The sequence below is a fragment of the Abrus precatorius genome, unplaced genomic scaffold, assembly GCF_003935025.1.
Source record: "Abrus precatorius isolate BTA unplaced genomic scaffold, Abrus_2018 Scaffold10, whole genome shotgun sequence".
Classification (NCBI taxonomy): Eukaryota; Viridiplantae; Streptophyta; class Magnoliopsida; order Fabales; family Fabaceae; genus Abrus; species Abrus precatorius.
The window spans coordinates 7,573,864-7,586,092 of NW_020874292.1; the positions used below are offsets into that span (position 1 = coordinate 7,573,864).

Below are 12,229 nucleotides of genomic sequence, written 5' to 3' on the forward strand. Positions count from 1 at the left end.
GAGGTGGTTAAAGTAATAATTTGCTTAAGTCGAGTAATTGATATTTAATTGCAATCATCATTAAGTTAAAGAAGCTTTTTATATTGGTTTTAGGTGAGATATGGTCAATGATTCATTTTGACTAGCCGGGCATCAACCCCAAATCAAAACCGAAATTAATAGTTTTCATGAAGATAAAATGATAAATTTTGTTAATGATGAAAGAGTGCAATATTTTAAGTGTTTTTGGTAGGACTTGTTTATTAACTAAGAGCTTATGTTACGGATTAAGATTTCTTTATTTTTTTGGAGTGAATATAAAGCAAAAATATAAAAATACAGACACATAAGGATCATGTAACATGAGGAGATCTTAATCCCTTATGTTACTAAACAAAAAAAATTTCAATAAAAATAATAATAATTTATAAAATAATTAAAATTAGTAGTTATTAATAATTTTTAAAATCATATTTTAGCTACCATTTTTTATTTTCATCAATTACTTAAAAGTACTGAAAGTATTTTTTTTAAAATCTATTTTTTACTTATTCAATTATAAAAACCTAACATCTTTTCCTATGTTAAACACTAAAGCATTGCCGTTTGTCAAAGAAATTATTTTAAAATATACAATTTATAGATATTGTTATTTAAGAAAATCTATAAGTTTAACAATTTATAATATAAAATTATCAAAATTAAAACAAAAAACTAATTATACTATATAGTGTTATTTAATTTTTTTTTATAAATGAGAACAAAAGTTTCAAAAACATATTATCTAATTTTAAGATAAAAATAATTTTAAATAAATTAAAACAAAATTTATAATATTTAAAAATATATAATTATCAAATTTAAAGTTTGATCCAACAATTAATTATATCATTGTTTGTTTTTTATATTTTAAGTTTTTAATACATATCTAAAGATACAGGTTAAAAATTTAATAAATAGTATATTTTTATTAAAAATTATTGTATACCATATCACAAATGTATAGAAGTTTGTGATATAATAATATTTTTAATAAAATTTTATTGTTTTTATAGTTTGCTTTGAGTCACATTAAAAATTTATTTACGTTTATAAATGATTTAACAATTCATTTTATGAAATATTTTTAATTTAATCAATTAATTTATTAACTTTCATTTTTTAAGCTAACATTTTAACTTTTAATTATTTTATCCGATAATTATAGTAAAGATAAAATTTATATACTCTTCTTTTATTTTTATTATTTATCAATTAAAATTAAAAAAATAATATAAAAACACTCATAATATTGTGCCTAAATTTTTCTTTTTGTTAAACATACTCGTAAATTATCTTACCGAAAAAGATTGTGGTTGATGCGGTGATTGGATTAGATTAGAAGCAATTTATTGATTAATTGAAACCTCCGTCTCCAATTAGAAGATTGAGTGAGATTAGTTAGTTAGTTTGAAAGTTTGAATGCTGTGATAAGGATAGAAACGGCAGCGTTTCGCGCTTGCACCTTTCTCTGATTCTCTCCCTTCCTCTCTGCAATGAAAGCAAAAAGCACAAAGCTGTTTTGAACGAACGTTTACATTAAGCATAGATTAGATTTATTTTCATCCTTTGCAAATAGCAATAGCAATAGCGATTCTCTTCTTTTCTATTTCCATTTCACTCCTTTCTCTCTCTTTGCAGTGGCTGTGTGCGCCACTTCAGAGAGAGATTGTGAAGGGTTTGTTTCTATTATCTCTCAAACCAGTTTCTCAGAAGGAAAAAGAAAACAGTGGAATCATAGAAAGGGTAATTTGGTAACTTCAATTCCTCCATGGTTGTATTCATTCACTCGAACAACGACACTCTCTTCATCTCCGGCGCCGGCGGCGCCAGGTTCTCTGCTATGGCCGCGGCGGCGTCGGCGTCCACTCCGGCGGTGCTCTTCACTGCCTTGGCTGGCCTCGCTATCGTCGCCGTCATCTTCTACGGTGTCAGTAGGTAAAAACCGAAGACCTCTCAAATGAACAAAGTAGAGAGAGCATAGCAATCGTGAAAACCCTAGCTCGTTCAGGCCTATATGGTGACACTGTTTTTTATTCCGATTTTGTTACACTGAAAGGGGAAAAACCAAAAACTTAAAGTGTACATAGAAGGAATTTACAGATGAATCCCCTTAGACGAAGTGACAATTCATCTTCGTTGTCTTCGAATTCCTCTCCTTCTTCATCGTCGTCGTCTTCGTCGTGGATCCATTTGCGATCGGTTCTATTCGTTGTTAGTTCTTCCTCACCAGCTTCTTGTTCGTCCTCTGATCGGTGAATTCTTTTTCTATCCTCTTGCTCTCTCACTTCAATTTTTAAACTGTTTTTATTCACCGCTACGATTTTTATTAGCTTTTTTCTATTGTTTATTTCGTGCCAGATCTCCACTTGTGGGCTTCCCCAATGTTGCTTTCAGTGTCAGCTTAGGTTGATCAGATTGTGTGTTTCGTTTTTTGTGCGTCAGCTTCCATGTTCCTGTTTTGAGTCTCTTTCTTTGGCAGCATTTAGGTCGGATTGTGTATTTTACTGGTTAATTGGTAGATTTGTTCAAATTACAATGTTTCTAAGAATTAAAAAAAAATCTTGGTTTTTCTATGAAAGGAGAAAAATGGTTTATGAGGACGAGACAGTGAGAGGGAGACAAATCTCGTTATTGGTTGTGGTGTGGTGGGGGTGTTATTGTTATTGTTATTTTTCTTTTGTGTTGGTGAGTTTTCTTCAGTCTGAAGTTCCAGTCCACTTGGATTGAACTATTTATATCCTCTTATTCCGTTTCGCATGTCAAATCAAAAGCATGTCAAAACCTTGCTCAGGGAAAACGTAACTTAATGGTGATCTTGATCGAATATCAAAACTGTTTATCTTGCTCTTTCTTCCTGAGCTGGAAAGGAATCTGTGCTAGAGTGTATTTAGTGTGTTCATTTGGAGACTGAAAAAATATATGTTTTGAACCTAATTAAATTTTTTACGTCTAAGAAGATTTAAGAAAGTATATTATAGTCGTAGTCTTCCAATCAACCAGCTAAATAAACTAGAAAAATTTTGAGGCCTTTATATTCTGGATTTTCTTCGGGGTATATCTCAAAGATGTTTATGTATCCAGTCTTCAAGGGCAATTTTCTGAATGTCCTCCTCATTTTTCTCTGAATTGCATGCCCATAAATTTTTATTTGCAATAGTGATTTATTTAAGTACTAGTTAAAAAATTATACAAAATTTTCCAAGGTCGTGTTGTGCAAATTTAGCAATACACGAAGGTAAAAAACACGTAGTATTATTGAAGTCAGTCCTTAACTTCTCCTTGGCCAAAAACTCCATAGTTAAATTAAGTAGATTTGTGCTTTTCAAAGTAGGTAGTTCATTTTCATTAGTAAACATATACCTTTGATATTACAATATTAACTATCAATATGTGGGTTGCTTTGAATGCGTTTAGTTATTTTAGCATTAAGGAAATAAGATCGCTCTACATAAAAACATTTTAATTGAGAATCCACAAACATGGAATGAAAATGTATTGTGACCGAATGTCATGCACATAGGTTTGTATCTTTATATTATTAAAACTTATATATGTTTACTCAACTTTTCCATTGGAAAAGAGGAAATTCACAATTGGCGGGAAAAATTTTATCTGTCACACTGCAGCACTGTGATGTTCTTTTTATTGGGAAGAATATTTTTGTGTGCTTGTTCTCTCCCCTACAATGATTGTTTCCTGCCTATTCTCTATTTTAAAAAACATACAATCAGTAGTAATGAGAAATTCTGTGGCAAAATTTCAGGGGTCGACTTAAATCCCCATGGTCACGCAGGAAAAGAAAACGTGTCCTTTCACCTCAGCAGTGGAAGAGCCTGTTTACCCAAGATGGGAGAATTCGTGATGGTGGAATTAAATTCCTTAAAATAATTCGCAGTGGAGTGAGTTTATTTATCTGTTTATCTAGATTTTAAATTTTGTGTTTTTGGTGTTTCTCTTTGAAATTGATTACATTATAAATATTTTATGTAGGGTGTTGATCCTAGTATTAGGGTTGAAGCTTGGCCATTCCTACTCGGAGTGTAAGCTTGCTATCTTTTATGTTTGATTTTAAGTAATGAATTACTATTTGTTTTCCCACAAACATGGGTTGTAGAAAGTATGGACTACGGAACTTCAGCCAGACATGGCATACAAATGGGACAGATATGTGGAGCAATTTGAAGTTTCCCATTAATATTTAAATTGTCTTGCTCTTCTTTTGAAATTTTAAGTCTCTATGCTGCATTGCTTGGTTGTGATGAACCTAAAATATCTTTCATTTATCAATACCCAGAACTTGATTCTTTGGGTCATGTTATGCATTAGGAAGGATATTGATTACCTTCTGTTTTATTTATTTTGTCATTAGAAATTTTTTACTCACTCTTTCCTGTATGTATTGATTTGTAGTGATAAACTCTTGTATGGTTACTGATTTCGTATTCATTTACACAGCTATGAGTTGGACAGTACCAAAGAAGAAAGAGAAGCTATAAGAGCCCAAAATAGGTAAGTATATATTTTGGATTGCCAAATCCATGCTTGATCCATCGTATTTCTCCAGTATTATCAAAACTTTATTTTGTATGTACATCCTTCTTCTATTTGGTTGGTTTAACATAATGTTGCTTTTATGCTAAATCTTTGAAACAGAAAGGAGTATGAGAAGCTTCGCAGACAATGCCAGCAACTGCTAAAGCAGAGTAATGGGAGCTTTAAGTTAAATGAAATAGGTGAAATCAGCTATGAAGGAGATGGCGGAAGTCTTGTTCAAGATTATGGTTCTCCAAGTTTAGAAGATGCAACAAGTGCCAGAGAATCGCTTTCCAGTGAGGAACGAAGCCTGGATATTGAGTATTCAGATGATCCATCGGGTGCCCTGTTGGAAGGAGATGATGCTCCAAACACTAGCAATGCTGATTCCTCTGTGCCAGATACTGATTCCACTGATTCAGACTCCTCGGAAGGTCCTGAGGTAATTCAAACATTTCCTTCTGATGATGGTCAGGAAGAGAACAATTCAAAGGAAAATGTTTCTTCCTCCCAAATGAAAGTCCCATCAAAACTATGGAGTAATGAAGATTTTGCCACATGGCAACGAATCATTCGACTTGATGCAGTACGTGCCAATGCAGAATGGATGCCATACTCCCCTTCTCAGGCTGTTGTAGCAGACAGTAGGGCACATCATTCTGCCGAGGCTGTTGGCTTGAAGGATTATGGTCACCTAGACTCTGCCAGAATCTTTCATTCTGCTCGACTAGTTGCTATTCTCGAAGCATATGCTCTATATGACCCTGAAATTGGCTACTGCCAGGGTATGAGTGATCTTCTATCTCCTATAGTTAGTGTTATATCAGAAGATCACGAGGCTTTCTGGTGTTTTGTTGCATTCATGAAGAAGGCTCGGCAGAATTTCAGGCTTGATGAGGTGGGTATTAGGAGGCAACTTGATATAGTAGCAAAAATTATCAAGTTTAAGGATGCCCACCTGTTCAGGCATTTGCAGAAGCTTCAGGCCGAGGATTGCTTTTTTGTGTATAGGATGGTGGTGGTATTGTTTAGAAGGGAGTTGACATTTGAACAGACTCTGTGTCTTTGGGAAGTAATGTGGGCTGATCAAGCAGCTATCAGGGCAGGTATTGGGAAATCTGCATGGAGCAGAATTAGGCAGCGTGCTCCACCAACAGACGATTTACTGCTTTATGCAATAGCAGCTTCAGTTTTACAGAAGAGGAAATTGATTATTGAGAAATATAGCAGCATGGACGAGATCATTAAGGAATGCAATGGCATGGCTGGACAACTTGATGTTTGGAAGCTGCTGGATGATGCCCATAATTTAGTAGTCACCCTTCATGACAAAATGAAAATAGACACATCTTTCCGATGACTGAAGTTGATACACAAGCAAACTAGTTTACAATATTAAAAAACTTTCAAGGTGCCAGATTTTTCCTCCGTGTCTACAATTAAGTCCTGCAAATGTTGAGTTTATATGGCAACGGTGCTTGCTGCTTGCGGAAACTTGCCACTGCTTATTTAAAAGGCTCAGTTTCGACATTGTTGGCTAATGTGGGTATCGAAATTGGCTAGACTTAGATGCACGCTTTTCTTTTCCACGTTGGCTCCTTCCTTTTCCTTTTGGCTGGTTTACAATATCGTCAAAAGATCTTAACTTTCAAGCTGCCACTGCTTTTATTTTTTAATTCTGATTTGAGACACCTACAACCCCAGCTTTTCGCAAAGATGCTGCGAGATGTGTCTCAAATCAGAATTAAAAAATAAAAGCAGTGGCATCTCATGAGTTTGAGGGATATCTTCACTATGTTCCGTCGCTGCCGGTGGCCATTAAATTCTTGTCGTCGTTGGAGAAATCATATGACTGGAGGCAGAGACACCTCATTCAAGTTTCCACACACCGTTTGAAACCCAAATAGGAAGCGGGTTTCTGTTTGGAAGAGGGATGCTGAGTGTATTGGTATAAAAAGTTGGAGAAAGGGGGAGGGACAACCCATTGCTGGAAAAGATATTAAACTTGTTCATCCCAACCATGTTTGCATAGTCACGCGAATAGGGAAGTGCAGCGGCACATGTAACATGTTTTCCGGTGAAGCCTAAGGGTGGAGACTTGCAGCGGATTCACGTGAACTCAAAAAGGATTGAATAAAAAGCTAAATTTGGTTTAAGGATCAGAGTTAAAATATAAATTTATCATCTCATCTATTCATATTTAAGGATGCCATATTAACAGTTATAATTCAATGATTCACCCATGTGAAAAATATGCTTCGGTCCATTGTAACACGACCAACTTGGCCACATTAATTGATCACACAGCTTCTTCTTTTTTCTTTTTTTTTTTGTCGTGAATTGACACATACTTAACTGACCTGACACTTTGCTTCGATGGCAACAAACTTCAACGGAAGGATCCCATTCTCGTCGTCATCGGATGATTAAATTTTTGTATTTTTATGCAATTTTTTCATCAAAATTAGTAATAAAGGTCTAATTTAGTATTTTGAATTAAAAGCGATGATCATTTTATTCCTTAGTTTTATAAAATTTCAGATGAACTTTTATTTTTTTTTAAAATTGTTCGTTAGTTTTTTTTATTTCATTGTCATTTTGTATAAAAATAATTACAATAAATGATTTATAAAATTATAGATTGAAATGAGATTTTTGTTCATTAAATGATTTATATCAAGTTTAATATTTGGTTTTGCGATTCGTGTTTTTTTTAGAAAAATAACATAAACATGTTTGAAATTAAATAATACATAAATATAATGTTAAAAATCGTAAGAACACAGCAAAAAGAAAATAAACATACACTCAGTATAAAATATATGAACTCAACTTTAATATTTGTTATTATGCTTAAGTATTAACAAAAATATGTTAGACAATGTTGTAATATTGTTTTCTTTTATTTGTTAAGAATCTCGATATTATTTATCTAAAATAAACGTATTAGTCCAACTTCAGAAACTACTAATAATCTTAAAAATAATCAACAGCACCACCCTTAAAAATAGACTGCAAGGGACTATGAAGTGTCTTCTTTCTTCTTTTATTCCCCTTTGTAATACAGTTAGCTTTTCTGTTTTTTTGTTTTCTTGTCCAAACCGTTTCTTGCCATTTCCTATTTGTCAATATCTGGCCCATGCTCCATGCTACTTTCACCATTGAATACAAAATAAAAAATTCATCCATTGTCGTACTTGCAGTTTTGGTTTCTGCATCTCGAAGTTATACTGTTCCGCTTCTCCATTTCCTCAAGGCTTTGAGATTTTAGTTCACACTCCTTTTCTTGTCCTTTTGTATGTGCAAGGCTGTCTTGTTTTTACTGTTACTCATACTTTAAGCACATGTTCCAAATTCCAGATGGATAAAGCTAACAAAATGAGCTACCCAATCCATTCGGGCCAACTCATTTTAGACGACAGTGTTACAATGACACATATTAAGCCAGCAAAGAAGATAGGGTGATCCTTGAAAGAAAAAAGAGAAATAATTTTTAAAAAAAGCAACGATCATGAATAAAAAAAGGAAGGAAACTTATTGTCCAACATTAGGTTCTTCAGTGACAATGACACAATACCAATGGGCCAAAGAAAGTTGGAAAAGATTGGCTTACTGAACTATAGTCTATGATCCAGTTTCAATGCTCAAGACACCAGAAATAAAACTAAACACTGCTTTAAATGACACTGTATAAATAGCTAACAGATCCTTCACTAGGGTGCAATGTGATAAAGAAAGCACTAATCTTTCTTGGTGTAGTGTCGGACAACAAAGGCCAAGCCCAGTATCAGGAGTGGGACGAGGAACTGCAAAATCTTGATCATGAATTCTGAAGTCTTGTCAGGATTGTACTGAGTTTGCTGGGGTGGAATGTAGGTCCGCTTTAGTGGGATAGTTGATGCATCAATCTCACCAATATAGTATTTTGCCATCATCTCTCTAGCAGAATCACTGTGTCCAACATCTTCAAAATCATTGGTTGCATCTTTCCCTGAAATCCATAAAGTAGAGTATAATCAATATGCATATCCTTTGGTGCTATTATTGATAATATTCAGGTGATATAACTATATAAGCATACCTGTTGCAGATAACAAAACCTCATCACCTCCTGGATGATCATCCATAAAAGGGGTGACATTGTACACCTAACATGGTTGTAGCACATAAATTTGTTAAGCACAAAATAGCTTCATAAAATAATAGAATTGAAACTATGGTTGATTTTTTGGGTCTCAAGTTAAAACTTAAGTTCCAAAGTTAAGTGGGTAGCTATAATGTCTTCGTATGGAACCTTTGACTAATGATTATCATTCATGGTATTATATTTCATCATTTAATGATGAGGAATCATCTGAATTTGAGGTTGTTTAGAATCTACTGGATCATGTGATTGTCCTCCAATCCAGATAGAGAAATTCAGTCTCTTAATCCTTCTGGGGAGCATTTTTGCGAGTCATTTTTTCAAATCTCCGTCAAATAATGTAATTTCCAATGAAAGCTGCATGTAATAGAATTAATGCCAATGAAATGGTACAAGTGTGTGTCAAATAGTTTAATTCCCCCTAATAAGGGCGTTATGCATGATGGAAGCTTAGTTCCTATAACAGCTGCCTCTACTTTATGGAAGCCTAGTTCCTGTAACAGCTGTCTCTACTTTATGGAATTATTTCTTTGGCTTTTCTGGAGAATGTCAGATTTGTCCTATGTACTTGACCCAGTATTTGTCAGACAGTTTTATGGTTTTGGTAGAAGTAAATAAGGCTACAAATTTAGTGGAACTGTGCAGTATTGGTACCTTTTGGTAACATTTGGTTGGAGCATAAAACTTGTAATATGTATCATATCTCTTCATATTCCATTAAGACTAGGTAGTTGCACATGGTCTTTCTAAAGGGGCTTCCCTCAGATATGTTGAGGCATGGCATTAGTTTACTGTATTGATATCTATTTTTCCTTCTTGTTTACCATGTATTTTCTCTTTCTTATGGAAGAAATCCTCCATTCACTTTATAATATTCATATCATCATCTTATCAATTCCTTCTTTAATTTTAAAAATAACATTAAATGAATGTGTTTGTGCAAATAAAGCCAGAAAAAAAAGAGATAGCGTCTTGCTGCAAAATTATATGCAACAAGAACTTACAAATCTTCTAATATTCAATAGTCAACCAGATCATATATTCTACTCAACCATTTTCTTACATGTAAACTAATTAGTATCAGGAATCAGGATACTGGTTAACATGATCCATTTTAATACTTGAGTCATCCATGCAAAACAGTGCCTCTCATATTTCAATTGAACATGCTGCAATGAGATTTTAAGGTGTAGACATGCAAAGTATACCATATAATGTCAAAACATTAGTATAAGGAGATGAATTCCAACCACAAACTATTTTGGCTGTGCAATCAATCATGTAGTATAAAATAAGATGCTGCAGCACGTGGAAAATGTAATCTTGTACAAGAATCGGAACCTATTTGTTATATGCATACGATCCAGACATAGCATAAACAAAACCCAAATAACATCCACCCTTAAAAATTCCTTAAACCGAACTTGAGCATAAGAAAGCCAGATAATACAAGGCCTTTAAAGATGCTGTGGCAATAAGGAATTATCTGTTAGATGCAAATGTAGAAAGTCAGTATAGACAAAATGAAAAGAAGAGAAAATAGTGGCTACTCCAACACAGGACAAACAAGACATGCATGAGGCCCAACACATCAAACTTTATCAGCAAAACATGAATCAAATGAAAGCATTCAAATACCAAAAAGCAAATGCTAAAAGCCCTGGTTTCATCTTAAATCCGTCTTCTCCCAGTTTCTCCAGGAGAATCGATCATTCCAAGGAAAATCAGAAATCCTTCCAAAGAATTAAAAAGAAAGAAACAAAAAAGAACTGACCTTTCCAGAAATGATAAGCCAGCAATCTTTGGTCTGATTGTGCTTTGCCACCTCTTCGAAAGAGTGAAGTTTTGGATCTGAAGCCATTCTTTTTTCACTGCCACAAAATCAAAAAATACATAGGACCCAGAAAAATTCAAGTCAAACCCACAATTATTTTATTTCTTGGGGGTCTAGATAGGATCTTGAGAATCAAGAAAGGGAACGAGCACCAATCATCCCAAAAGAAAATTAACCATAAAAAAAAGTGGTTTTTATGAATGGAAATTTAATAATGAATCAATAAATAAAATTTGATTATTGTGGGTCAACAATACTTACCAGAGAAGGGTTTTTTCTCCGTTTCTTCTCAAACCCAGATACAGATCCTTTTGGTGAGTGTTGTGTCCAAATCTCTCACTCTCTTTACGGTGACTGCTTATTAAGCCACGTACTTTCTTATATATACCACCATTTTATTTTGGGCCACAAAAATGGCCTTCGTAAATCTTGAAATTACAGAATTGACACGTGAGGAGAAATTCAAATTCTGTGAAAAACATATATATTTCATATACTGAATTCAATTTATGGATTGAGTGAATTACAAAGATTTGGCATATTTCCTTGACAGAGACTTTTGAATGTAATAATACACTGTTCCGTATTTTTTTTAGTTAATTTTTCAATTTTAGTGTTATCTGAGTTCTTTAATTATTTTTTAAAATTTTGTGGATATTAAAATTTATAAGGTTGTCAACATGTCAAATACGCTTTTATGCAAATCTTTTTCTAACAATAATCAAAATCATGTGAGGTTATAATTTATGTTTTGTTAATAGCACAATAAACAATATATTTATGATTATGGTGACGTGATTGTAGTTATTGGTATTTTCAGTTACTTATAACTTTTATCATTAATTTACTTTTATTAGGCATAACATTTTTTATCGGTTATAGTTGAGAATTTATTCGTTTAAATATTTATTAATATAAATAAATGCCACAATAATGTTATTGGTTAAGTGTAAATCATTAAAAAAGAATAAGATATTGTAATAGTTTTATATTTTCCCCTTTATAGTAATATATTTTTATATGATTTAACTTGTATAAAAAATTGTATTTTTTTTTTTATCTTTTCATTATTGATTCATTTAATATCGAAGTGCATGATTTCTTTTTGAAAAAATATCATTTTTTTTACATTGCACAAGTATATTAAAGATAATAAGTTATAATTTACAAAAAAAATTATGCATATTTTTATAAGGCGAGACTTTTATAATTAAAGATTAAAAATATGGAAATAAATCATTTGAGCTAAAATATAACATCTTATAAATTAATAAAGTGTCTCCAAAGAATATTAACAATATCTATTAAAAGGACATGTAGAAATGACAATTTGAATAGTCAAAATATGAGTATAAGAAAACTGTATATATAATACATGACTATTCTACAACGACCACAAAAACAACGGGCTAGTCAAACTAACCACATCAATGGTGGTATATATATATATATATATATATATATATATATATATATATATATATATATATATTCCCTTTAATTAAAATAATGTCATTAAAAAAAATTGAATTATTAACATATTAAATTTTTTAATATTTTTGCTTTTTAACACGTGTCTGGCTTTCATTTGCAAAACTCAAAAGAAAAATGTCAATGGTACACAAAGTACGACTAACTTTAGTTAGATATAAAATGCATAGGCACTTCTATTATTTTGAGACACATAATTATAGAGG

General features: G+C 32.6%; 2 protein-coding genes across 5 annotated transcripts; one reads left to right on the forward strand and one right to left on the reverse strand.

Annotated features, from left to right (window-relative positions):
• The first annotated feature begins 1,479 nt into the window (after positions 1–1,479).
• LOC113848214 (GTPase-activating protein gyp7-like) lies at positions 1,480–6,871 on the forward strand. Of its 3 annotated transcripts, XM_027477627.1 has the most exons (6): positions 1,824–2,273; positions 2,352–2,426; positions 3,785–3,920; positions 4,012–4,061; positions 4,477–4,530; positions 4,675–6,871. In XM_027477627.1, exons 1-6 carry the CDS (start codon positions 2,122–2,124, stop codon positions 5,912–5,914), a joined length of 1,707 nt encoding a protein of 568 aa, XP_027333428.1. In that variant the 5' UTR covers positions 1,824–2,121; the 3' UTR covers positions 5,915–6,871. The 3 variants fall into 3 exon arrangements, with proteins under 3 accessions (XP_027333443.1, XP_027333435.1, XP_027333428.1); XM_027477642.1 differs by lacking the exon at positions 2,352–2,426 and having other exon boundaries at positions 1,480–2,273; XM_027477634.1 differs by lacking the exon at positions 2,352–2,426 and having other exon boundaries at positions 1,729–1,956.
• A 591-nt stretch (positions 6,872–7,462) lies between these two features.
• Positions 7,463–10,882, reverse strand: LOC113848262 (cytochrome b5). Of its 2 annotated transcripts, none has more exons than XM_027477720.1 (4): positions 10,794–10,882; positions 10,473–10,569; positions 8,636–8,702; positions 7,463–8,545 (listed from the first exon to the last, which is right to left on the reverse strand). In XM_027477720.1, the coding sequence occupies exons 2-4, from the start codon at positions 10,557–10,559 to the stop codon at positions 8,295–8,297; spliced, it is 405 nt and encodes a 134-aa protein (XP_027333521.1). In that variant the 5' UTR covers positions 10,560–10,569; positions 10,794–10,882; the 3' UTR covers positions 7,463–8,294. The 2 variants fall into 2 exon arrangements, with proteins under 2 accessions (XP_027333521.1, XP_027333513.1); XM_027477712.1 differs by having other exon boundaries at positions 8,290–8,545; positions 10,473–10,572; positions 10,795–10,879.
• Positions 10,883–12,229: the final 1,347 nt, after the last annotated feature.

What these genes read in the sequence shown, in the direction of transcription:
- LOC113848214 (XM_027477627.1), top strand. Translation starts at nt 2,122, where the DNA reads ATGAATCCCCTTAGACGAAGTGACAATTCATCTTCGTTGTCTTCGAAT. An exon ending in TGCTTTCAGTGTCAGCTTAG is followed by an intron (nt 2,427 to 3,784) that starts GTTGATCAGATT and finishes GCAAAATTTCAG; the next exon opens with GGGTCGACTTAAATCCCCAT. An exon ending in TTAAAATAATTCGCAGTGGA is followed by an intron (nt 3,921 to 4,011) that starts GTGAGTTTATTT and finishes TATTTTATGTAG; the next exon opens with GGTGTTGATCCTAGTATTAG.
- LOC113848262 (XM_027477720.1), bottom strand. Translation starts at nt 10,559, where the DNA reads ATGGCTTCAGATCCAAAACTTCACTCTTTCGAAGAGGTGGCAAAGCAC. An exon ending in GGCTTATCATTTCTGGAAAG is followed by an intron (nt 8,703 to 10,472) that starts GTCAGTTCTTTT and finishes CAACCATGTTAG; the next exon opens with GTGTACAATGTCACCCCTTT. An exon ending in GGTTTTGTTATCTGCAACAG is followed by an intron (nt 8,546 to 8,635) that starts GTATGCTTATAT and finishes TATGGATTTCAG; the next exon opens with GGAAAGATGCAACCAATGAT.